At 42.3% G+C, this 25,960-nt stretch overlaps 1 protein-coding gene across 4 annotated transcripts in view; it reads right to left on the reverse strand.

Moving 5' to 3' along the window:
• Positions 1–10,401: 10,401 nt before the first annotated feature.
• Positions 10,402–25,960, reverse strand: part of ANLN (anillin, actin binding protein) — a 49,720-nt gene continuing 34,161 nt past the window's right edge. For 2 of the 4 annotated variants that reach the window (XM_084782917.1, XM_084782916.1), the window contains exons 16-25: positions 25,052–25,100; positions 24,904–24,960; positions 24,392–24,430; positions 24,028–24,049; positions 20,988–21,100; positions 19,213–19,266; positions 16,676–16,762; positions 15,781–15,888; positions 13,953–14,125; positions 10,402–12,772 (exon numbers count right to left, since the gene is read on the reverse strand). In XM_084782917.1, the coding sequence (XP_084639043.1) occupies positions 12,649–12,772; positions 13,953–14,125; positions 15,781–15,888; positions 16,676–16,762; positions 19,213–19,266; positions 20,988–21,100; positions 24,028–24,049; positions 24,392–24,430; positions 24,904–24,960; positions 25,052–25,100 (826 nt within the window). In that variant the 3' untranslated portion in view covers positions 10,402–12,648. The remainder of the gene's footprint in view (positions 12,773–13,952; positions 14,126–15,780; positions 15,889–16,675; positions 16,763–19,212; positions 19,267–20,987; positions 21,101–24,027; positions 24,050–24,391; positions 24,431–24,903; positions 24,961–25,051; positions 25,101–25,960) is intronic. The other 2 variants (XM_084782919.1, XM_084782918.1) reach the window with 1 other exon arrangement.

Here is a 25,960-nt window from a genome sequence, read left to right on the forward strand (position 1 = left end):
CAGAGCAGCAGTAAGTTCTCTTAACCACTGAGCCATCTATCCAGCACCTTGAGGCACTTTTTTGCGTTATTTAATGACATTAACAGAAATTATGCGCCCAGTGAGAACGGGTTTTGTCTTGAAGCAGTATAGGCAAACAAAGGGATATGTCTTGAATTTGTTTCAGCTTTACAGTGTCGTTTTCTACTGCGGGGAACTGAGGTGCTGTAAGGAGCAAAGCCACACAACCCACAGAGATGCGGTGCACAAAGCATCCTAGAGCCCGGAACTCGTGTTCCTAACCACTGAATCTGCATTAAACGCTAACAGGACATTTAAAAACAATCCAGTCTCAAATTACAACAGATCAATAAAAACCTAAATCTCACATGAGGACAAGGTGGGTATCTCCTTCTTCTCAGCATCTATGTGGCTTCCAATGCATGTGAGCACCCTTCTCTGTCCCTGGCCATTTCTCTCACGTGCTCCCGCCCTTCAGCACCTTGTAAAACCAAGGACCTAGGCACTGATGGGAAATCCATATGAGAGGTATGGGACATCGTTGGAACTCCCCATGACAATTCAATCTCCTTCACTGTTGTAATAAGGCATGCACTCCCTTCCGGTTGAGACCATGAAATTCCTTGTTCTTGTCTAGTTACTTACCATGCTATTTCTTTTTTTTTTCTTTTTTTTTTCTTTTTTCTTTTTTGGTTTTTCGAGACAGGGTTTCTCTGTGTAGCCTTGGCTGTCCTGAACTTGCTTTGTAGTCCAGGCTGGCCTCGAACTCACAGCGATCCACCTGCTTCTGCTCTATTTCAAGTCCATTGAATCTCGTCCTTCTCACTCCTGCTACATCTGTGCCAACCTAAGTCACATGCTGTTCTTTTATATTTTATTAAAAGAGGTAGCTATGCTTGTATAATATTTTCTGAGTATCCCCATTGTCATATGACTGACATCAGTGTATTTCTGATATCAGAAAAAGGAAATTATGGTCTTTTTGTTGTTTTTTTTTTGGGGGGGGTTGTTTGTTTGTTTGTAGACAGGGTTTCTCTGTGTAGCCTTGGTTGTGAAGACCAGGATGGCCTCCATCTACCTGCCTCTGCCTCCCAAGTGCCGAAATTAAAGGCATGTGCCGCCACCACCCAGTTCGTTCCATATTCTTACAGAAAGGAAATTAATGTCCTATCTGATAAGGGGCAAAAATACCCTTTCTATGGGGAAAAAAAAGTTAAAGCCATCAGTCAAGGAAACGTACAGGTTCTGACGTTCACCAGTCAGAACATTTAGTCCTCACTGAGTAAGGGAGCTCGGGAACTGGTCGCGTGTGCTACCCCAATTCCCATTAACTTTGGGGCCTCGGTTCTTGCTGAGCAACTCCAAGTTGAGCAGTGTGCGCCCCACTGCTGATTCTCAGGCAGATGCAGGAAGAATTCATGAAGGTTTGGAATCAGAGCTAGGTGATGTGACCACCCTGACGGGCTTCACTCAGGAGGGAGGACAGGGCACAGGGAATCAGGCTCAGGTTGGCGAATTCAACCAATCCAAGAGGCTTCTCCTGTCCTTGTAGTCACTTGAGAGGGGATGAACGACATGGGACTTGCCAGAGGACTCTCTGGGGAGGAGGCACAGTGCTATGCGAGATGCCTGATGCATCTTCTTTTTGTCTTGTAGATGAGTAGCCACATATCTTCAACAAAGGCTGGACCCTGACTTTGAAAAACAAAACACATATTTTTCTGCATTTTGAACCTGGCCCAAGTATAAACTGGAGTATAAAAATGGCCTACAATGGGGCTGGAGAGATGGACCAGCAGTTAAGAGCACCTGCTGCTCTTGCAAAGGATCTGGGTTTGAGTCCCAGCCCTCACATGGTCCATAGGATCCTGCTAGTAAACTAATGATAAAGGGGTAACCCTGGGAAGCATTGCACCCCAATGTTTATAGGAGGAGGACAGACTGTTCTTGTTAAAAATTTAAAAAGTAATGGTAAAAAGCTTCTCAGTTAATTTATCCTGTGGTCGTATCCCTGATTTCTCCCTTTTTTGGTTTTTGAGAGGCATGGGCTCTTTCCACCATGCATATATATATATTCCATTCAGAGCAAAAGGCTGTAAAAACAAATTTAACATATGGCAAGTCCATAGCCAACACGGCAGTTTTAACAGTAGCAACAACCACCTTGGCACTCTCTATAGGATGGGCTATGGCAAAGAGAAATGAGGAGAAGGTGTCAATAATGACGTGTACATATTTTAAGATGACCAAAACTCTGGAACACGGGTCACGTCCATTTGCCACAAGCTGTTGTGACCTCTAGGATTGGCTCCAGCTGGCTGTAGGGGACCTAAAGGCCTGTGTGGAATGCTTACAGGAATTCATGGACAATTGTGGGAGAAGCGTGTGGAGTGAGAGAGCCGAATTGTGAAACCGAGAATGCAGCAATGGGGCTTGTCTAACGAGGATGGCAGGAAGGCCATCTCACTAGATGGCCAAGCTCCCTGTTTCCCTCTGAATGGCCCCAGGGAGCCCCAAAGGAGAGCAGCGCTGATAAGGAAAGGAACCTTTTTTTTAGTAATTGTTTGAAGTTGAATCATGGCCCAATACAGAGGCCCCAGAGCAGGTCTAACGACAGCTAAAGGTATAATCTTAATAACATTAACATATTGACTGTTACTGAATATGTTAATGGTGTCTTGCCAATCCCTTAAAAGGGCTAAGATGGCCAACAATTCTAAGTGCACAGAGCCCTCAGAACAACTAGGAAACACATGAGGTGTGTGGGAATGACGAGAGTGCATAACATGGGGGCTGCAGAGATGGCTCAGCAGTTAAGAGCACAGTTAAGAGCACTGTCTGTTCTTCCAGAGGTCCTGAGTTCAATTCCCAGCAACCACATGGCGGCTCACAACCATCGATAATGTGATCTAATGCCCTCTTCTGGCGTGCAGGTGTACATGCAGATAGAACACTCTAATACATAAAATAAATAAATAAAATCTTAAAATACAATTTTAAGCCGGTCGTGGTGGTGCACGCCTTTAATCCCAGCACTTGGGAGGCAGAGGCAGGAGGATCACTGTGAGTTCTGAGGCCAGCCTGGTCTACAAAGTGAGTCCAGGACAGCCAAGGCTACACAGAGAGACCCTGTCTCAAAAAATCCAAAAAACAAAAACAAACAATTTTTAAAAAGTGCTGGGTGTGGTGGCACATGCCTTTAATCCCAGCATTTGGGAGGCAGAGGCAGGCGGATTGCTGTAAATTCGAGGCCAGCCTGGTCTACAGTGTGAGGCCAGGACAGCCAAGGCTACACAGAGAAACCTTCTTTCAAAAAAACCAAACCCCCCCCCCAAAAAAAATTAAAGTGAATAACATAGACAAAACATGTCATTGAGGAATCTGTAAAGCCTGAAGCAGCACCAGGAATGGGTTTTTTCTAATAAGTATGGCCTATGAGTCACAAGTGTTAAAGGAAGCATAGTTGGGGTTTTATTTTTAGGGAAATGGTTATCTATTTTGCCCTGGAAATTTAACAAAATGGGCTGAGAAATACAGTGGGATGAGAACGTCCAGGCAAGTAAGTTCTGGGAAACTGGAAGAATAATTGTACCAGGTTTTCTTTCTTTAAAAAATTAAAAAAAAAAATTTTTTATGTGCATTGTGTTTTGTCTGCATGTGTGTCTGTTTGAGGGTATCAGATCATGGAGCTACAGACAGGTGTGAGATGGCCTGTGGGTTCTGGGATTTGAACCTGGGTCCTCTGGAAGAACAGTCAGTGTTCTTAACTGCTAAGCCATCTTTCCAGCCCTATATCTGTTTTTGTTGTTGTTGTTTTTTTTTAAAGATTTACTTATTTGTTTTATGTACATGAGTGGTCTATCTTCGTGAACACCAGAAGAGGGAGGGCATCAGATCCCATTATAGATGGTTGTGAGCCACCATGCAGTTGCTGGGAATTGAACTCAGGACCTCTGGAAGAACAGTTAGTGCTCTTAACCACGGAGCCAACTCTCCAGCCCCCTGTATCTGGTTATTTACCCAACATCCCACCAAAAGGGATGTTTTAAACACCTTTAGTGCAAGAATGAAAATAGCCTCTATAAAAGGAGTAACATCAGGAACAGAAGAATAAACCAAATGAACGCAGCATATTTTTTTGGGTGGTTGGAAGAGCGCCCTAGTAGGAAATCACTGTGTGGGCATCACAAAGCCCCAAACCTCACTAGCAGGATCAATTCGGTGTAGAAGGGCTCAATCAAGGCCTGCATTAGCATCCTGTAAAGCCCGTTTTTGCTTCCTCTGTAATGGATAAAAGTCTCTTTTGGCCATTTGGCACCCTGAAGCAGGAGAAAGAGGGGCCGAGCCGTCCTGTGGTAACAGGAAGACAAAGGCTAATCCATGCCAAGTTCCCTGAAAGGTCTGCACAGAAGCCAACGTGCAGGGCACGGGAAAGGAGAGCTGTGACCTTTGCGGTCTAATAGTATTGGAGGTAACTGTGTGCCTCCAAACCAAGTACGGTTCTTGAGTTTGTACCTTTTCAGCTGCAATGTGAAGACCAGCTGCCCTCACAGCAGGAGATATCACGGAGCTTGAGCTGTAAGGGGTGTTGTTCAGGGTGACCCATCAAAATATCACCCATGTAACGGATCCCATAACAGCCACTGGCCACCTTTTAAAAAAATAGCTTCCCACACATACATCTGACAAATAGTGGGACGATTTTTCATCCCCTGTGGCAATACCTTCCATTGATATATGCTCATAGGTGTTTTATTAATTATGGGCACGGACAAGGCAAATCTTTGTCCTTTGGATGTAGAGGAATAGAGAAAAACAGTCTTTACTGTCTATGGTGACATAATAGTATTCTTGAGGGGCTGCAGCTAATGCAGGAAGGCTGGGCTTGGTAGCTCCCATGGCCTGCAGAGTAGCACTGATAGATCTGAGGTCATGCAAGAATCTAAATTTGCCTCACTCCACTTTAATAACAAAGACAAGGTGTAGAAGATCGTTAATTCAGAACATGGCTGTTCTGGCAAGAGATCACATCCAAAGATCTTCTAGGTCTTTGTGATGGGGCTGGAATACAAACATGCCTTTAATCCAGGAGACAGAGGCAAACAGATCTGAGTTCAAGGCCAGCCTGGTATACAATAAATATAAGTTAAAGAAAAGCTTAGGTGCAGGCCTGGTGGTACATGCCTTTAATCCCAAACGAAGGTAAAGTTCGTTTGTAGAAGGAAGCACCCATGTTTGGAACTGATGTCTAATTGAATGGCAGAAAAGGTGAGGAATCAGAGATTTGACAGAACAGGATATATACCTAACTCTCACAGAAAGAGAGAGGAAATGGAAGCTACTTAAGAGACAGTTTTTCAGGGAGAGAAGGGAGATGTTACCAGGACAGTAATAGAGAGATGGGCTGCAGAGAGAGAGAGAGAGAGAGAGAGAGAGAGAGAGAGAGAGAGAGAGAGAGAGAGAGAGAGAGAGAGAGAGAGAGAGAGAGAGAGAGAGAACTCAGGTGAAGATGGAATTAGCCAGAAAATGAGAAGAAGCCAGAAGATTAGAGCAGATTGCTGAGTTTGAGGCCAAGCAGAGTAATTGCAGGCTGAGAGAGAAGGCAGATTAAATAAGTCAGCTGGGAGGGGAGTTTGAGCCAGAACAGCTGAGCTGAACCAGCCAGCCCAGAGCTCAGAAAGAACGAGAGAGGGTGAGCTCATTAAGCAGTAAATCTCTGAGGCTGAAACATTCTAGGCCTGGGCTGGAAGATTCCAGGACTAGGCCTACCTACGTTAGCAGAAGGAGGCTGTTAGCCTCCCAGATAACAAATGAGCCAGGAGAATTCCAAGGACCAGTAGAAAGCTCTGTCTGATCACTATCAAGCTTTTTCTAGACCAGTCTGAGCAATTCCTGGTGCTTCTCTTCCACCTATTGGCCATTGATCCACTTGCACGGGTTTATCAGAAATCCTCATCAGTTTTAGGAGGAACTGGAATCCTATTGGAGCAGTGGCCCTGAGAATTGGGGGAATGCCTCAAATGCAATTTATCTTGTACAGTGCAATGTCATAAAAGGCTTTACTGTCTGTGGTAATGACTACATCCATATCTTCCAAGACATCTCTTCCCCAGAGGTTACTGGGAAGGTTGTCCAGCACAAGAGCCCCTTGAGCACCATCACTGTCACACCACGGGATCCACCTGCGTGGCCACTAAGCCTTTACAGGTGGTCCGGGATAGTTAGGAGGGCCTAACATTTGAGCAGCAGAAGCAGTTACCCCCACCCCCAACCCCCATCATGGAATGCAGACTTCCAGGGAAGGAACTGCCCTCCAGGTAAGGCTACTCACACAGTATTTTTCCAGTCTTGGGGCATATTTAAAGTGGTGGCCATTTGACTAACAATTGGTGAATCTAACCCGGTCTGCTTTTCTAAATTTTTGCAGTGTTTCCAGTGAATGAGGTTCCCAGACTCTTTGAAGGTTGCCGCTACCCCGAGGCTGGAGGATTACAGGAAAAGCTTGGGTGGCAGAAGACCTTTTTAGGGTTTATTGTAGGTACTCTCATAGACAGGCAACATAGGTGTTGCAGAACTAGAGGGGCCCACCCAAGGATTTAGCTGGGGGTGGGGGGTAGGGGGGTGCTGTTCCCTCCAGACCACACTGGGCTACAGAGGAACAGGAAGCTGCTGCCATTTCCCTGGGGCTGAACCTTGGGGTATAGGGGCAGGATTCTCCTTTGGTCTGTTTCACCGAAATGAGCCAACTCTGGATATAGGGAAATTAATTTTGGTTTGGCTGGGTCCTTATCTATGGGGCCAGCAGTGGTCAAAGTGTGCCCTGGTCACGGCCGAGTCCTCAGCTTTTTGTTTCTCCAGGCTCTGCCACCAAGGTCAAAAACGGTAAAGTGATAGTAGATTCCCGAAGGCAACTAGGGGTAGCCCTAACTTTAGGGGGAAAGATGATGGCAGTTTGTCTTCTATCTCTTCTGTGCAAGGATTGCAACGTGCTCCTAAGTCTTCATCCTAGATCTCTCCCACCAGCATCCAAGGATGCGGCTTAAGAACCTTTTATCTGAGAAAGAAAGCTGCCTACTCTCTAGAATATCTTTCAGGATATTTAACCGATATATTCTCTCTCTCTCTCTCTCTCTCTCTCTCTCTCTCTCTCTCTCTCTCTCTCTCTCTCTCTCTCCCCCTTGTTTTTTTGAGATTGGGTTTCTCTGTGTCACAGACTCTGTCCTAGACTCTCTTTGTGGACCAGGCTGGCCTCGAACTCACAGATACTCCTCCTACCTCTGCCTCCGGAGCGCTGGGATTAAAGGTGTGCCACCACGCTCTGCTTAACTGATTCTCTTTGCATTGAGAATCTGAGTTACCCATCCTGAGGTCTACTTACCTGCAACGAGTAGAGGTCCCTGTGGTCCTACAGTTCGTGGACCACCTGTGGGGAATCAGGAACCGGGGGAAAGGGAGCGACAGAGCCCACACAGAAGCCCGGGAATTAGACTGCAGAGACCAGATTCAAGGTGCAGGTTTAACTTTACTGTGCAGTGTATAAGCTTTTATACATAGGCCAATCCCATGCTGGCCTCAAGCACCAATAGCAATCAGGCAGGCTGGCATAGCAATAAGGAATGGGGCGGGGTCACCTCCCTTGCCTCGGATCCATTTTGAGACTTCACTAGTGCCCTAGGAGTCCCTAGTAGCTCAACCCTGTGTGCAGTGGATCAGGATCTTTCGAGGAGTCTTAGGAGCCATTGATGCTCACTCGTCCTCCTCCGTGGGCCTCTGAGAGGCTGATCTCTGCACTCCCCACAGGCGCCAGGGCCTGAGCAGGTCCTCTGAAAGAGCAGGATGTGCTCTTAACCACTCAGCCCCCTCTCTACATCCACTCCTGACGAGGCAATCAAATTGCAATTGCACTTAGGTTCTTTTAATTTGGTCAGAAATTGGATCATTTAAAGTATGAAGCGTTAGTCTTCCGAAAATGATGGAATTACAGCCTATGTAACTTGTTACGCTGAAATGTTAAAAATCCTTACTAATTTTTTGAAAAAGGCTTGGTCTGTAGCCCAGGCTGCCCTGCCTGTCTCAGCACCACCACATTCGGGTTGATCAGAAATACAAAACAACAAAACAAAACAACAAACAAAAAAGAAGTAATGGGCCAAGCCTGTAATCCTAGCACTCAGCAAGTAGAAGCAGGCATTTCTCTGTGAGTTTGAGGCCAGCCTGGACCACAAAGTGAGTCGAGGACAGCCAAGGCTACACAGAGAAACCCTGTCTCGAAAAACAAAGAAAAAAGAAAGACAGAGTCATACATCAAATAGAAAAGCGGGGAGGAATGCCTTTCAGGTTTAGAGTCTCTTGAGACAGTCAGTTCTTTAAGGGGTAGAGATCTCTGGCCTAGAGGCCTCTGCAGTCTCCTTAACAGCTAAGGTTGGTCGTGCCTGACTTTGTATTTTGAAACAATTGTGTAGTTTTCCCACACTGCAATTTCCCTTGCCTCAAGGTGGTTGCCACCATTTCAAGGGCCCCAAAAAATAGAGCCTACAGAGCATTCCACACCTGCCTGGTTCTCACAGCTCTTAAGTTTGGGTATCCATTCTCAATAAAGGGTGGCTACTGAGTTCTGGACTCAACTTATATCTTTCTTAAACATTTTTTTTGGGGGGGTTTCAAGACAGGGTTTCTCTGTGTAGCTTTGGCTGTCCTAACTCACTTTGTAGACCAGGCTGGCCTCGAACTCACAGAGATCCGCCTGCCTCTGCCTCCTGAGTGCTGGGATTAAAGGCGTGCGCCACCATGCCCGGCTCACATTTTATTTTTTACATATACATTTATCAACTTATCTCTGAAGTGATAGTGTTCTTTACCCTTCATCCTATACTCACCCTTCAGCAGTATTTTCCTTTACTTTTGGCTCTTGGTCAGCCCTGTACCAGGCATTTCTGATTCTAAAAAATATCCTTCCTTCAGCATTTGTCCACTGAACTTTAGTTGGCACCTCTCCTCACAGCCCCATTCAAATTTTTCTTCTTTTTCTTTTTTTTTAATTTTTAATTTTAATTTTTTAATTTTTGGTTTTTGGAGACAGGGTTTCCTCTCTTACACAGAGAGCCCTGGCTGTCCAGGACTCACTTTGTAGACCAGGCTAGCCTCAAACTCACAGAGATCTGCCTGCCTCTACCTTCGGGGAGGGATTAAAGTCGTGCACCATTAAGCTTGGCTTCATTCAATTTTTCATTCTGACTTTAATTTCTTTTTTAAGATTTATTTATTTATTATATATACAATGCTCTGCCTGGATATATGCTTGCACACCAGAAGAGGGCACCAGATCTCACTATACATAGTTATGAGCCACCATGTGGTTGCTTGGAATTGAACTCAGGACCTCTGGAGCAGACAGTGCTCTTAGCCCCTGAGCCATCTCTCCAGCCTCTGACTTTAATTTTTAAAGTTTTGCCCAAGTCCACGTACACAATATCCAATGCAAATATTCAATAAAATGAAGACATTCACTATAACCATATAAAATAGCCCAGAAGTACAGCCTGATGTCAGAGCAAGTCTGCCCATCCCCCACCCCCATGTGAAGACTGAGGCAGCCTTTCATATCTTCATCAACTGACAATGCACCTATATGCTGCACTTTCATGTTGACACCACATCCCAATTTTTTTCCAGATGTCGTGAAAGTTTTTCCAGATCAGTATGTATGAGGACCTAATTCAGTCTTTTTGTTTTGTTTTGTTTTTTGGCTTATTTTTTTGGTTTTTGAGACAAGGTTTCTCTGTGTAGCCCTGGCTGTTCTGGACTCACTTTGTATACCAGGCTGGCCTGGAACTCACAGCAATCCGCCTGCCTCTGCCTCCCGAGTGCTGGGATTAAAGGCGTGCGCCACCACCGCCTGGCATAATTCAGCCTTTTTAACACTATGTAGTATTTTATAGAAAAAGTATGCCCCAATTTCTTATTAATGTTTTGAGGATTATTGTGTATTTTTATCCTTATGGATTCCCAGGATATTTCACCACTTTCCCTTTCAAAGTTGTCACACCCAGTTACATCGAGCAGCTCTTCTCAAGAAAGCTGTATTAATCTCTATCCTCACCGCTAGTGTACGCGTTTATAACTAACTAGTAGCCATTTCACACTTGTCTTTTTCTGTTAATTTATTACTTTTACATTTGTTGGATCTTTGTAACTTTGTTTTACTAACTAATTTGAGAACTATCACAGTATAACAGTGAGAAACAGATTCTGGAACAGAACACAAGGCTTACATTGTCTGTCACTTGCAATGTTGTTTCAGAAATGTTAATTTAATGCTAATGTTCACTTAATTATATATATGAAATAATAATAGTAAATGCAACATCAAAGATAACCCCAATACATGATAAATGCTCAGTCTTTTATATTTTGAACATTAATTCTTTTATTATCGCATCAGGAATATTCACTTTTTCTGTTTACTTTTATCTACAGATATTTGTAAGAAAGGAGTTTAAAATATACTATTAGCATGTTAACACATTATACATAATAATGGGTTTCATTATATTTTCATACATGGCCTTCTTCATAAGCGCATACACACACGCATACACATGAATGAACGAACAAACAAACGAACAAACGAATGATGTCCCCCACAGGAATGTCCACAGGCCAACCTAATCAGACAATCCCTCCCTACTTAGGTGATTCTAGATTGTTTCATTAACCATTAAAAGTAGCCAATATATACTTTAGACTTGTTCTAAAGTTTAATTTTATATATAAAATTACACACACACATACACACACATACAAAATGAGGTGACTTTTGGTTTTTTACATATATTATAACAAATAGTATGCATAGAACACTTACATACAAAAGACTATACATATTTGTAAGGGATATGCACACAATATATGTAACTAGGAAGTGAAAAAAGTATGTTTGAGAAAAAGAGAAGACATTTTGTTTAACTTCTTTGTACCACCACAGCAATGACTATTTGAACATAAGTGCGCGTCTGTCAGTTGGTTTAAAGAATCATCACACCAGTCCCACCCTGCTTGCCTGTTCTAGTCTCCGCTAAGCACGTAGGTGTAATCGATCTCTTCAAATGCACACCCCATCACCACATTCTGCTGAAGCAGAGAAGTGGTTTTCGCATGCCTGTCCATTCAACGACAACCCCAAGAACAGTCAGTAAGACAAAGACTAGGCCAGATATAATATATGGATGGAGTCCTGTCAGCACAATGCCTCACGCACAGCTAAGGCAAACACAGCAATTACATCACACACAGTTCCTCTTAAATAACTGATTCTTAGCCGGCCATGGTGCACGCCTTTAATCCTAGCACTTGGGAGGCAGAGGCAGGCAGACTGCTATGAGTTAAAGGTCAGCCTGGCCTGGTCTACAAAGCTACTCCAGGACAGCCAAGGCTAACACAGAGAGACCTTGTCTCGAAAAACAAACAAAACAAAAAACCAAAAACTGATTCTTTTGATGATTTGTAATTATTTATTTATGTAGGAGGCCATAAAATATTTTTATAATATACATAAGAAAAACCACATTTAAATGAGTAAGAAATATAATGGTGATAGAATTTAGTGTTTATAAATGAAAACATCAATAATTAACAGAGAAGAAATTTAAACTGTGTTTAAAAATTAAAGCCATGCATCTCAATATTTCTAAATTGCAAGAAGGTACTGGGCTTTTAAAAGTAATACACGGCTTACTATTTTTCAGGTATCTAGAAACTGTCATAGATGGACAGGCATATAAAAAACAGACAAGAACTTTGGCAAGCAAAGTACAGAAACAGCAGCTTGGTAAAACATTAGATCCTTTTATGTAAATGTTCTTCAAGTTACATTTGTTCTTGTTATAAGAGAAACAAAGAATGTGTTAATATGAGGAATCTCCAAGCTATATGGAAAAATAACTATTCAATAAAGCCCAAATACTGTGAAAATGTGCACCACACTGCATACATAGACACGGAGTGAATGCAGGCCATGTGATTCTTAATGCTTCTATGTAAAATATTGAGCCCCAAATGTCACATAGTGTCACTACATCCATGTCTCTTCAGAAAGCAGCCCCAAGTTTGTATTAAACTAGCAAGCTCTTGTTTTTTCTCATCTCCATCACTAAATATATTCCTGAAAACTCTTTGAGGTTGAGTTCAGTACTCTAGCAACAAGCCACATCACAACTTTTTTAAAAAGCCACTGAAGCCGGAGAGCTCAAACTAGACGTTTCTGTTTGAGACCCACAGGAGCCCTTACTACCTCAAAACCCACAGTAAAAGACAACTCAGAACTTGATTACAATATTTATATATATTTTGCCACGAATAACTGGCTAATTAGGTTTCTAGAAAAGGACCCTTAACTTTAGATTTAGCAAAATCCATTACGATGACTATCGTAAGTGTTTAACAAACACTTAGGAATGCAAGAGAAACTGGGTGACGTTTTACACAGAGAAAATATAAATACTGCATAATATGTAGTGAATATTTGCACAAACCCTTTTATATTTAAAGCATAAAGTACAACTAGCAAACCTGGTGCTTTTAACCATGTCTTCTTAAGACATTTTTTGGCACACTTGCCAAACCTCTCCAGGGTACGGAAGCTGCCTCAGCTTAAGGCTTTCCAACAGGCTTGTAGCAAGCATCGGGCTGCCAGAGGCGAATATCAACAATAACCTGGTTGAGTTTCTGCATCCAGAGATCCCGTTCCTCTTTAGTGTCTGCAGAGAGCCAGTTCCTGTAAGGGCAAACAGAGGTCAGCTCCCTCCCCACTCCATGCCCACATGGACACCTCTGCTAGGACAGCGTAAAGCCCTGACAAACTGAGACTTGCTGCCTTCCTTCTAATGGGCGCCACCCAAGGGCCACACAGAGTGCCTCTCTGCACAAGAGTTCTGTCACTCTTGGTGTGTTTAACTAACTGTAACCCACACTAATTTTTCAGTGTTTCCTTTTGTTTTCTGAGAAGGAATCTCAGGTCTCATTGGAGGACTTCTACCCATCTCCATATCTGTATCAGGAAACAACCTGATGAAGGAACACCGTGTCACATTCCAGTCTCCGCTCTAGTCAGAACCTGCTCACTCAAGACTCCCTTCAAGCTTTGTTTGGGCATTTGTGTGGGGCAGTATTTTTGCTGTGTTGACAAAAGCTAAGGTCATCTGGGAAAAGGGAACTTCAATTGAAAAAAGTGTCTCCATAAGACTGGCCTGCAGGGTAACCCTGTGGGGCACTTTTTTTTTTTTTAATTAAAGACTGATGTGGGTGGCCTAGCCCATTATGGGCAGGTGGTCCTGAGTGCAAGCAAGCAGGCTGCACAAGCCATAAGGAGCAAGCCAGTATGCAGTGTCCCTCTATGGCTCCAGGAACTGTTTCAGTTCCTGTCTCCAGACCCCTCCTTGAGTTCCTGCCCTGACTTCCCTCAGTGATGGACTGTCTTGGAAATGAAAGCCAAATAAACACTTTCCTCAAGTTGCTTTTGGCCACGGTGTTTATACTTAGAGATAAGCTTGGGCATCTTGTATTCAAGATGTGCAAGAGTTCAGTTTGATAACCTCCAACCAGACGTCTACAGAGTAGAATCAAATGGTTTTGTAAGGAATCTAATCAAATGAGGGTATTTCTTAATGGAGAGAGTTCTCAACTTCACATGAACTCTGTGAGCTTAACACAAAGACTGCCAGCTCACCCCTGGAGAACAGCCACGGGGAGCTGAGACTCACCCTGAACAATACGTACTTTTTGTGACTACACTCGGTCAGGTTTAATAGGCTGCTTTCTTCCTGTTGTATGTTTTCCTACCAGGACGTCACACTTTTCAAAGTTGAGTAAGGACCATCACTGATACTTTCTATATGCTTAGGAACAAAGCTGGCAATTACACAGGTGGCAGAAATAAGCATGGGACCAATACATACTTGGTGACACAGAGTGTGTCCCTGCACTGGCTGACAAGAGTCTCTCGGTCGTCTTCTCTTTGTGGTCGAACAGTAATTAATTCCAGAGTGTTGCGCCTTGCACAAAATTCTCTGTTGGCTGGCTCTATTTGATGACTGATACAATTGGCCAGATTTATCCTTCCTATGGGATTCTTTAAAATTAAAATGTAAAAAGTATTAGTAGAAAACAAGCAAGGTTATTTAAGTCATTAAGCATTAAGCAGTTTAAGTTTATAAATTAAAATTAAAAAGCCAGTAGCTTGAAATGTAATATTTAACAACCAGGAAACAAATAAGCACAAAGCAGGCAAGTACAGGAAATAGATTAGCAGCCTGGGACTTCACTTGTCTTAGGTCTTGCACACATCCCTCTCTGAGCAATGCACTTAGCAACCTACTGGAGCCCTAGGACCCCTCACCTGCACCAGGCAGCACATACACCTCTGTTAAACAATGGGGATAAGTTCCCCTTTATCAACCTCTCAACAACAGCCAGTTTCTAATCAAACACAAAGAAAAACAATCTAGGAAGTACAGGCAATGGACTGACCTGGCATGCCTGGGCTTGGGTGCATGCTCAATAATGCAAATCTATGTTCCCATGTAAACTTTTAGGAAAACGTTATGTGACTATGTATTCACATTTGAACATGCTCTCACACACATATCATATGCATATCCAAAAACAAACATTGCAAATCATTAAAAAACAATGTAAATTCATTTTAGACAACAGAAGGTTTCTCAAATTTTTTTTTCAAAAAATACAATTACCATATGATCCAATAGTCCCACTACAGAAATTAGTGGGAATAAAATACTATGTAAAAGAGATCTCATTGCAGGCTTATTCACAATAGTTGTGATAAGAAAAAACACAAGGGTCCATCAAAATATGAGTTAACTAAAAACTGTGACATACATACACAATGGGTTGTTCTGCCTTAAAAGAAAACAGCAAACTTTGTGTTTGTGAAGGATGAACAAGGATGAAGCTGGAAGACACTGTGGTAGCTGAAATAAATCAGGCTCAAGACCCAGCTCCAGCACTCCCTGGCATATGCGCAAAGCACTGGACACCCTACCCAGAGGCTGACTCAGCCATGCTCACTGCTGCTCAGTTCACAACAGCGCGGAAATGGAGACAATGTAAACGTCTTTCAGCTGCTGAACGGGTTATCGGAAATATGGACCATTCATTGTGTGAAATAACATTTAGCTATAAAGAAAATGAAATAACGAGCTTTTCAGACAAACAGATGAAACAAGAAAATATACTGAGTGAAGTGATCTAGATCCAGAAAGACAAACACATAAAATAAAAATAAATCAAGTGGATCTCTGTGAGCTTGAGGCCAGCCTGGTCTACAAAGTGAGTCCAGGACAGCCAAGGCTACATGGAGAAGAAGCCCTGTCTCGAAAAACAAAAAACAAACAAAAAACCCCAACATTATAGGTATGTCTATTGCTTTAGAAAGAATATCTTATCAAATAAAAATTAATTATAAAGTGTTTGTTTTTGTTTGAAAAAGACAAATAAATTCATAAAGAGTCCAGGGATCTAGGCAAGCAGCACCATCCTCGCCTCACAAGTGTACCACACGCCAGGCTGTGGGCTCAGTGTCCAGCACTAGTTGGGAGGGCAAGGGAAATGGGTCAGAGACGCACGTGTATTCTTAGCTGGAGAACGGTACACGGCCAGAACACGAACAGAAGGGGATCTAGGAGTGGGGACAGGGGACACGCAGTCACGAAGCAGCACAAAAGCAGTAGGACTTTCACCACTGACTAAAGCTGTGTCAATTACCTTTCGCCTCTCATCATCTGGGTAAGTCCAGTAGGAGATACAGTTTCCAGACAGAACACACCACCTTCGATGCCAGGCACCAAAGCCACTGACATCTTCAAATATGGTCTGCAAGTTAATTGAAACACTGATATTAGAAAAAAAAAATTTTTTTTGGAGACAGGGTCTCCCCTGTATAAGAGTCCTGCCTGTCCTGGACTCCCTCTGTAGACCAGGCTGGCCTTTAACTCACAGAGATCCTCCTACCTCTGCCTCCCAAGTGCTGGGATTAAGGCATGCCCCACCTGGATGACATTAGAAACTTTAGATAAAGTTTTCACATGCTGTGATATCTTTATGTAAAAATATATTTGCATCATTTTATCATGTCCTTCACTTCGGTAAAGAATATCCATCCAATTGTCCCTGTCAAGAATACATGAAGAGTATCTAGATCAAACTGGGCCCGGCGCCACATGCCGTTGATTGGAAGACAGGTGGGGGATCACTGTGAGTTTAAGGGCAGCCAGAGCTAGAGCTAGACTGTCTTAAAAACAAATAAACTACTAGAGTAATGACAAAATTAAGGTGGCCCATGTACAGTCTTTGTAAAATGATGCCAACATTTCTAGGTGGCTGCTATTTTCACAATAAAATGTTGAAAGAAACCCACCACTCCTATTTCAATGTCAAAAAGAGAAGCAGTCTTACTGTCCCAGCAGGGACCTTTCTCAGCAGCATCAGCCACACAACTTGTGCAAGGCAGGGCCAATCTGAGCATTCTCCTGCCTTTTCCTTTCTCACTCTCCTTATGAAAACGTCATGGAACCCCCAAATGTGATGAGACCCCCGGTTGAGAACCCCCTGCTTTAGGAACACAGACGAAAGGTGACAAAGAACAGGAGATGGCACTCACTAGAAAACCTTTCTCTTCAACACTTGAATTCACTTGACAGCTTATTTTTAAACAGATGTGACCTTCCAAAGGAGATAAGAAAGGTACCTGTGAGGAAAAGGGGGAATTATTCATAAAAGCATTTCAAAATCTTTCTATGCCCTGAAAACATATCACATTCTAAAGCTGAAGTATAAAAGGTCCACTGGTTCCTTAGCAACAGATACTTTTAAAGAATAAATTCATTCAAGGTAGAATTTTACAAAAACAAAAGTCCCAAGTTCTGAATGAATTCAAGAAAGGAAAGCTGAGGATAAGATGGCTGTGCTCACTCCTTTATAGAGGAGGAGAAGCTCAGCCGCAGCCTGAACAGAGCAGCGGCCACACTCCTATAATGCAGCGTTACTTAGCAGTAGAGAAAACTGAACAAGAGAGGGACCGCCAATCAAGAGTCTAAATGGGCTTACAAGGGACCGCAAATAATCAAAACAGCATGGCCACAGCAGAGGGACAGACACAAGCAAGCGGAGCAGAGCTGAGAGCCAGGAGAAGCCGTGGCAGAGACCTAGGTAGTGTGCACAAGGCCCTGCCTCAGTCCGCGGGACTGACAGACAGAGATCAGAAATAAGCCCAAATATTGATACCAACTATTTGCTGCTTTTTTGCTAATTAATTTTTGAAAACCGTGCCAAGACTAGTCCAAAAAATGAGTGGTGTTGAACAAATGGTATGGAGAAAAGAGGAGGTTCCCATGCAAAGGACTAAGGCTGCTGTCTTGGTTGGGTTCCCACTGCTATGCTAAAACACCGTGACCAAAAGCAAGTTGGAGAGGACAGGAGGTGCTGCCATCTGACATCTTCAGTCAGCCCACCATTGAGGAAAGTCAGGGCAGGAACCTGGAGGCAGGAACTGAAGCAGAGGCCGTGGAGGAGTGCTGCTTACTGGCTTGCTCCCCATGGCTTACACTCTATGTAGCCTTGGCTGTCCTGGACTCGCTTTGTAGACCAGGTTGGCCTCGAACTCACAGAGATCTGCCTGCCTCTGCCTCCCGAGTGCTGGAATTAAAGGCGTGCACCACCATGCCCGGCTCACAGAATTTTTAGAAAAGATTTATTTATTATTTATACAGGGCTCTGCCTGCATGTACACCTGCAGACCAGAAGAGGGCACCAGAATTCATTATAGATGGTTCTGAGCCACCATGTGGTTGCTGGGGATTGAACTCAGGACCTTTGGAAGAGCAGTCAACTCTTAACCTCTGAGCTATCTTGCCAGTCCTTAAAAAATGTTTTTAATGTGGGCTTGGAATATAGCTCAGTTGGTAGAATACATGAAGCCCTGAGTCTGATTCCCAGCATCCAATATCCAGCCAATTGTTGCAGGATATTTGATCCCATTGTGAACCCCAGATTGTGAACTGTAAAAACCAGTTTATTTGGTGTGGCTCAGTCCTACTACACACCTTGAATCCAAGAACTTTCTGTTTATTGTAAACAGGTCATTATGGTGTGGCTCAGCCCTAGCACATACCTTTAATCCAAGAGCTTTCTGAACACAGGACTAAATGATGTTAACCCTAGGCCAAGAGGTGGAACAAGAAACCAGCAGACATGGGCATGGTGGCGCACACCTTTAATTTCAGCACTCAGGAGGCAGAGGCAGGCGGATCACTGTGAGTTCGAGGCCAGCCTGGTCTACAGAGTGAGTCTAGGACAGCCAAGGCTACACAGAGAAACCTTGGCTCAAAAAACCAAAAAAAATTAAAAAATTAAAAAAAGAAAGAAAGAAAGGAAAAAGAACCCAGCTGCTAGGGAGTAAACAAAGGAGGAGCACTGAGCTGAAGGTATTTAGACAGTGTGAAGAAGGAGAAGTGGCCTTTTGGCTTTTTCCTTCTGGGATGTAGGCTGAGTAGGAGGTCAGCTGGGTGCTTTCTCTGTGTCTCTGAGCTAGTAGGTTTTCACCCCCAGCACCTGGCTCCTGAGTCTTTATCGGGATTTTACTTTTAAAAATCAACAACCAGTAGCTGTGATCCCAGCACTTGAAAGTTAAAGAGGATCAGAAGTTAAAGGCCCCGTTAGCTTTATAGTAAGTTTGAAGACAGCCAAGGAGACATAAAAGCCTGTCTTAAAACACACACACACACACACACACACACACACACACACACACACACACACGCACACACACACACACACACATGAAAAAAGCATATAGAGAAAATTCCAAAGCAATGAAAAAAATGAAGAAATTGAAAAAAATTCAAAGAATTATGAAAATAGAGGAAAAAAATGTCCATATACAAGGGCCCAAAGAATAACTTTTTTTGTCTTTACATATACATTGTTACTTTCAAAAAAAACCAAAATTATATGAGAGTTGTTAGTGAAACAAACACACATGGACCAAAAATCAAGGATTGGTTAGTTATTGTTTTTTTTAAATTATTAAATTCAATCTATTCATTAGAACGTATACTTAACCAACAACTTTAATATAACATGATGATTAAGAAATGATTTTTTAAACACATTAATTTTAAGTAAAGAAAATAAAGCAACCTTTTCTTGGAACAAATAGCCCAGTAGCTCCTGCTCTCTTACATCAAAATTTATCTAAAAATAAACAAAAAAGAAAAAAAGAAAAGAAAAGAAAAAAAAAGACCCAAAATCACTCAATGTATTAAGACTGGTTGAATTGCTAAATAAAGTTACATACATTTTTAGATATTAGCATGTTAAAGTACATTTTTGTGTTAAATTTGTGTAAAAATTTTAAACAGTCAGCATTCTGTCCAGTAAGCAAAAGAAATATTTTTAAAGTTAGGCTGGCTTGTACTGATCTAATATTAATATTCCCTATGGGGAAAAGGGGGTCCCTGAGAACTGGAGTGACTTTGCTCAGAATTAGGAAGCACATTACTAGTTTGGCTGCACACGCACTGCGTGCGTTCAGCCTGCAGTGTGGCTGGAGGAAGAAACCAGCCAGTCTCATGCACCTTTTCCTCCACGCTCTGAGTAGGAATTCTCTAACGAGGACATAAGATCCACAGACGACATGCCCATCCACACACGGAAGGTGCTTTACAAGGAACCTGAACGTCAGTGGTCATTACCAGGGATGGAGAAGGCAAACAGGAAAAGGATGGGGAGGAGGGAGGCTAAGGTCAAGTAAGTACTAAAGTAAGTCAAGCTAGGCATGATGACACACGCTGGCAGCCTCAGCAATTCACAGGTAGAGAGGAAGATTGCGAATTCTAGGTCAGCCTCAGCTACACATAACAAGATTGAGGGCAGTCTGGGCTGTATGGGACCTCAAAAACAAAAACAAACAAATGGAAAAGGGAAAAACAATCCACAACTAGTTAGGAGTAAATTCTAGTGTCCCCATCACAGTGGGAAGATTATAGGTTCATAGTAACCTATTATATGTTTTAGGAAAAACTAAAACACAGGAGCTCAAAGGTTCTAAACAACCAGAAATAAAGAGAAATAAAGTCTAATTATCCTTACTGGATCTATATACACTATGTACAAGTGTTAAAATAAATATGCAAATTATTACATGCCAATACAAAATTTTAAATTAAGATTTAAAAACCTGTACGTACACACACACACACACACACACACACACACACACACACACACACATCACAACCTTTATATTATATATCAGAATTCAACCTAAGGAAGTTCACCTTATTTATTTCATACTAAGGTGAAAAGCATTCAATAGCAATAAAATACAGACCTGAAGTTTGCAGTGTTGAATTTGGGAAGAAGGATGAGAAAGAAATCTCTTGAGTTGAAAAAATGTGGCTAGGCTGGGCGTGGTGGCGCACACCTTTAATCCCAGCATTCAGGAGGCAGAGGCAGGTGGACTGCTGTGAGTTCGAGGCCAGCCTGGTCTACAAAGCAAGTCTAGGACAGCCAATACTATATAGAGAAACCTTGTCTCAAAAACAAAAACAAAAACAAGGTGGCAGCCTATAGTCCAGCAGTGAGAGGTAACAGTTCAAGGCTAACCTGGCCTATGTAGCAAGTTTCAGTAGTCTTTGTGACACAAGACCCTGTCTTATCAAATATAAAAGCTTACATCCACAGTATATTGAATTGTTTTGAAATATAAACAACATCTAAACGCAAGACATAACATGTCAGTTAGGACTGGCACAGAAGCCAGTGTAACCCTGAAGGTCTAACACAGTATCCCGACATTCATCACGCATGTGTGTCCCTATCTGGGAAGAGTGCCTCCCTCAGCCAAGGTACTCTGGAATTTCTACAGGCTACTGTTTTTAAATATGATACAGTCATAAGTACAGTTGAGTTACCTTGTCCAAAGCAAACTTAGTTTCTCCAACGGAAGATAACGACAGTGTGTGAGATCCAACAAGGGTAAAGTTGCTGGTGCGCACAGCACTGAGACCTCCTGGGCTGGCCATAACTGGAGAAACAGGAAGCAAAGTTTAGCTCAAATTGGCTTTCCTAAGTGTGGTAGTTTGAATGGGAATGACCCCACAGGCTTATACATTTGACTGTTTAGTCCCAGTAGATAAAGAATTAGGAGGTGTGGCCCTGCTGGAGTCCTCGCTGGAGATGTGTCCCTTTCAAAAGCCCAGGCCAAGCCCAGTCTCAATCTCTCCCCCACCCCCCCTTCTGCCTGCTGCCTGTGGATCAAAGCGTAAAGTTCTCAGCTATTGCCTGTCTGGTCTGGCCATGACAGTCATGGATTCACCCTCTGAAACTATAAGCAAGACCCAAGTAAATGCTTTCTTTTCTAAGAGTTGCTTTGGTAAAACAACAAACAAACTAAAACCACAACAAAAGAGTTGCTTTGGAAACAGAGCAGTGACTAAGACACTGATATGCAACGACTTGTCACCCTCCACACAATGAAATCAAACCTCCACAGATAATCTGCCCTGCTGTCTTTTGTTTTGTTTTGTTTTCATTCTTTCTGTTTTGTTTGTCTTCTGAGGCAGGGATTCAGCTCTTCAGCTGGGCAGGCCTGGAACTCCCCAGAGGGCCCAGAACTGCTGGAAAGCACAGAATCCCTTTTTCAGCCTTTTAAGTATCAAGACCACAATTATGAGGCTCTGTGCTCAGGTGTCCTCCAGTTTAGTGTGTGTGTGTGTGTGTGTGTGTGTGTGTGTGTGTGTGTGTGTGTGTGTGTGTGTGTGTGTGTGTTTGTGTTTACATGCATGAAGATCAAAAGGACAAGGTGGCGAGTCAGTTCTAGTCTGCCATGTGGTGGGATCCCAGGATCAAACTCAGTCTCGACCTGCTCAGCCATTACTACTGTCCCAGCTCTTTAAATATGAAGGAGAACCAAAGACCAAGCTTTCCTAACTATTTAGAAGATTATCTTTAACTAACCAAGATCAGTCTTTTTTCTACGACTTTATTTATTTATTCATTATGTATACAGTACTCTGCCTGCTTGTACCCCTGCAGGCCAGAAGAGGGCATCAGATCACATTGCAGATGGTTGTAAGCCCAATGTGGGTGCTAGGAATTGAACTCAGCACCTTTGGAAGAACAGACAGTGCTCTTAGCTGCTGATCCATCTCTCCAGCCCCAAAATACAGTCTGAACATTTGGTAAAGTGGTGCTTTTAATGACACAGAACCTAAAAATTTCTACATAAACCAATTTTCCCATAAAAAAATACAAAAAAGTAGGCTAGCTATATGGTTCAGTAGGTAAAGGTCCTTGCAAAGCCAAACCTGATGGCCCGAGTTTGATCCCTGGGATCGATATGGTGTAAGAGAACCAACTCTGGCCTACATATGTGCATGTGTATACAGACACATACAAATAAATAAAACAAGGAATTTGGAAGACTTCCTTACTATTGGGAATCCCGGGTGACATTAGCAGTGCAGAGCTTTGTAACTCTCTTGTGTCAGGGATGAGAGAAGGACAGGAGGTAAACCAGGCTAGCTGCCTCGCAATCCACTTTGGAACTGCAGACTAAATCATTTTAGGACTTTCCTCCATCACTAGCACCCCAAAGGTACTTCGCTGACATGTCACAATGTCAGCCACAATCAGTCAAGTTAAAAAACAAACTCCATGGTGCTGATAATAAAAAGCAAACCCACAGAACGAGAGAAGTGGGGCCGAAGAAGAATGCTACTTGCTGGAGTCACTAAGTGACTAGGTATCCTGTGCTGACGGCCGCAATCTTAAAAACCCTGATTAGCTTATATTGCTGCCTAATAAGACTTCAATCAGATACATGCTATTCTGACCAGTAATAAGTGTTGCTTTAAAAAGTCTTTATAGGAAATATTTTCCAGGGCTGGAGAGCTCGCTCAGCAGCTAAGGATGCTTGCTGCTCCTGCAGAGGACCAGAGCTCAGATCCTCGCACTTATATAGGGTAGTTCACACCTGCCTCTAAGTCTAGCTCCAGGAAATCCAACACATTGGATGCACAGGTGCACACATACACATAGCTAAAAATAGATCCTAAGGGGCTGGAGAAACAGCTCAGTGGGTAAGAGCGCTGGATCTTCTAGAGGTCCTGGGTTTAATTCCCAGCACCTACAAAGTGATTTACAACCATCTGTAATGCTAGTTTCAGAGGATCCAATGCCCTTTTCTAACTTAACACACACACACATATACCACATAAAAATCATTCTTTAAAAAAATCTTTTTGTTTATTTAGATTTATTTATTTATTATGTATACAATGTTCTTCCTGTCTGTGTGCCTGCATGCCAAGAGGGCATCAGATCTCATTATAAATGGCTATGAGTTGCCATGTGGTTGCTGGGAATTGAACTCAGGATCTTTGAAAGAGCAGCCAGTGCTCTTACCTCTGAGTCATCTCTCCAGCCCAATAAATAATTTTGCTTTTTGTTTTTTTCCCTGGCTGTCCTGGACCAGGCTGGCCTCGAACTTACAGAGCTCCATCTACCTCTGCCTCCCAAGCGCTGGGATTACAGGTGTGCGCCACCATGCCCAGCTTCCAATAAACAGTTTTTTTGTTTGTTTTTTAATTTATTATTATGTATATAGTGCTCTGCCTGCATGTACACCTGCAGTCCAGAAGAGGGCATCAGATCACATTATAGATGATTGTGAGCCACCATGTTGTTGATGGGAATTGAACTCAGGACCTTTGGAAGAGCTGAAGTGCTGCTCTTAATTGGTAAGCCATCTCTCTAGCCCCAATAAACAGTTTTTTTAAATTGTAAAATATAAATATTTTCCAAAAGCAAATCAGCACGGTATGTGTGTGTGTGTGTATAAGGTGTGTGCATATACACATGTACAGATGAATATTTTTATAAATGTATGCAACTGCTAGATTTAATTATTCTAAGGTTTCAAATAGTAAAGTTAAAAGAAGGTACACTTACCTGAAGAATGAAGGCTGCTTTTCTAAGAGAAGGAGGGTAAAGAAAATACATTATTTCTTTTATTTATATTTAAGTGTAAAATACAAAATTCTAACACAAGGACTACATTTGAGAAAACATTTCTTCCCATATAAGTATCAATAATTAAAATACCTTAATTTATTTTGAGAAAGTATTACTATGTAGACCAGAGTAGACTCCAACTTGTAACCCCCTTGCTTGTATTTCTCAAGTGCTGGGACCCATTGGTGCATTTTAAAGACTTCTTTAGTTGTAATGGCTTACAGCGGGTCAGTCAATTTGAAGTTCTATTCAAAATATATATTCATCAAAAGAATTCAACTTTCAGAAAAATTCTACTTACTGAAGTTATAGATGTGAGGAGTCTCTTTGGAGTAATAGCCTGAAAAAGGAGAGAGCATATTTCTATTAAATATTGCAATTCAGAACTTAAAACTAAAGTTCTCACATAGGAATCCTGTCTCCAAAACAAAACAAAAAAACTGTAACATGGTTCTGGCAGTTTGAATAGGAATGGCCCCTACAGGCTCATGGATTTGAATGCTTGGTCACCAGGGAGCAGAACTATGAGGGGTGTGGTCTTGTTGGAGTAGGTGTGGCTTGTTGAAGGAAATGTGTCAGTCAGGGGTGGGAAAGGTGGGTTTTGAGGTTTCAAATACTCAAGTCTAGGCCCAGTGTTTCTCTCTCTTCCTGTTGCCTGCACGCCGCCATATTTCCTGGCATGACAGTAATGGACTAACCCTCTGAACTGTTCGCCAGCCACAGTTAATAAATGTAAGACTTGCTGCCGTCATGGTGTCTCTCCACAGCAACAAAACCCTAACTAAGACGTTACTAGGTCTCTATAATTCTCACCTTGGACTTGGATGCTTTCTTCCTCTTATCAGGGCCTGACGAATCTTTCTTTTGTACCTATAAACAAATCCAAAATATAACTACCTTAAAATCTGATATCAGTAAGGAAATACAGTATTGTTCATTTCAGAGAGCTTTAACTACTTACCAAGCTGTAAACTTCAATATTTATTTCAAAGTCATTGGAAACATCATGCCTAGGGGAAAGAAAAAAAAAAGGATTAAATAAAACTGTAAATAAATAAATAAAAACCCTAAAGTTATGACTTTAAAAATAATGTACAAATACTGTCACAGGACAAAGTAAAAGACTCCATTATATTTTAAAGAAATGTAAGAAAAACTGCCAGCCAGGCAGTGGTGGCACATATCTTTAGTTCCAGCACTCGGGAGGCAGAGGCAGGTGGATCACTGTGAGTTCAAGGCCAGCCTGGTCTACAAAGTGAGTCCAAAACAGTGAAGGCTACACAGAGAAACCCTGTCTCGAAAAACAAAACAAACAAAACAAAAAAAGAAAGAAAAACTGTCAAGCAGAGACCACACAGAGAAACACTGTCATGAAAATCCTATTTTTTAAAAAAGTTGCATAAAATACTGTTATATGATTTAAAGCATCTATAAAAATGGTACAAAACATGAATCACTATATATATATACACACTGCATATCTATAGTAAAAAAAATGCCAATGAACAAAATAAATCAGAAAGAATTAACTGAATAACTAAAAATTGGATGATCTGATATATTAAAAAAAAAAATAGGGGCTGGAGAGATGGCTCAGTTATTAAGAGCACTGACTGCTCTTCCAGAGGTCCTGAGTTCAATTCCCAGCAAACATATGGTGGTTCACAACCATCTGTAATGTGATTGATGTATACTGTATACATTATAAATAAATCTTTAAAAAAAAAAAAAAAGGAATGGGGGGCTGGGCGTGGTGGCACCTGTCTTTAATGCCTGCACCCGGGAGGCAGAGGCAGGTAGATCGATGTGAGTTCAAGGCCAGCCTCATCTACAAAGAGAGTCCAGGTCAGCCAAGGCTACACAGAGAAAC

Source organism: Acomys minous (assembly GCF_964271855.1).
Source record: "Acomys minous genome assembly, chromosome: 5".
In the NCBI taxonomy this organism is placed as follows: Eukaryota; Metazoa; Chordata; class Mammalia; order Rodentia; family Muridae; genus Acomys; species Acomys minous.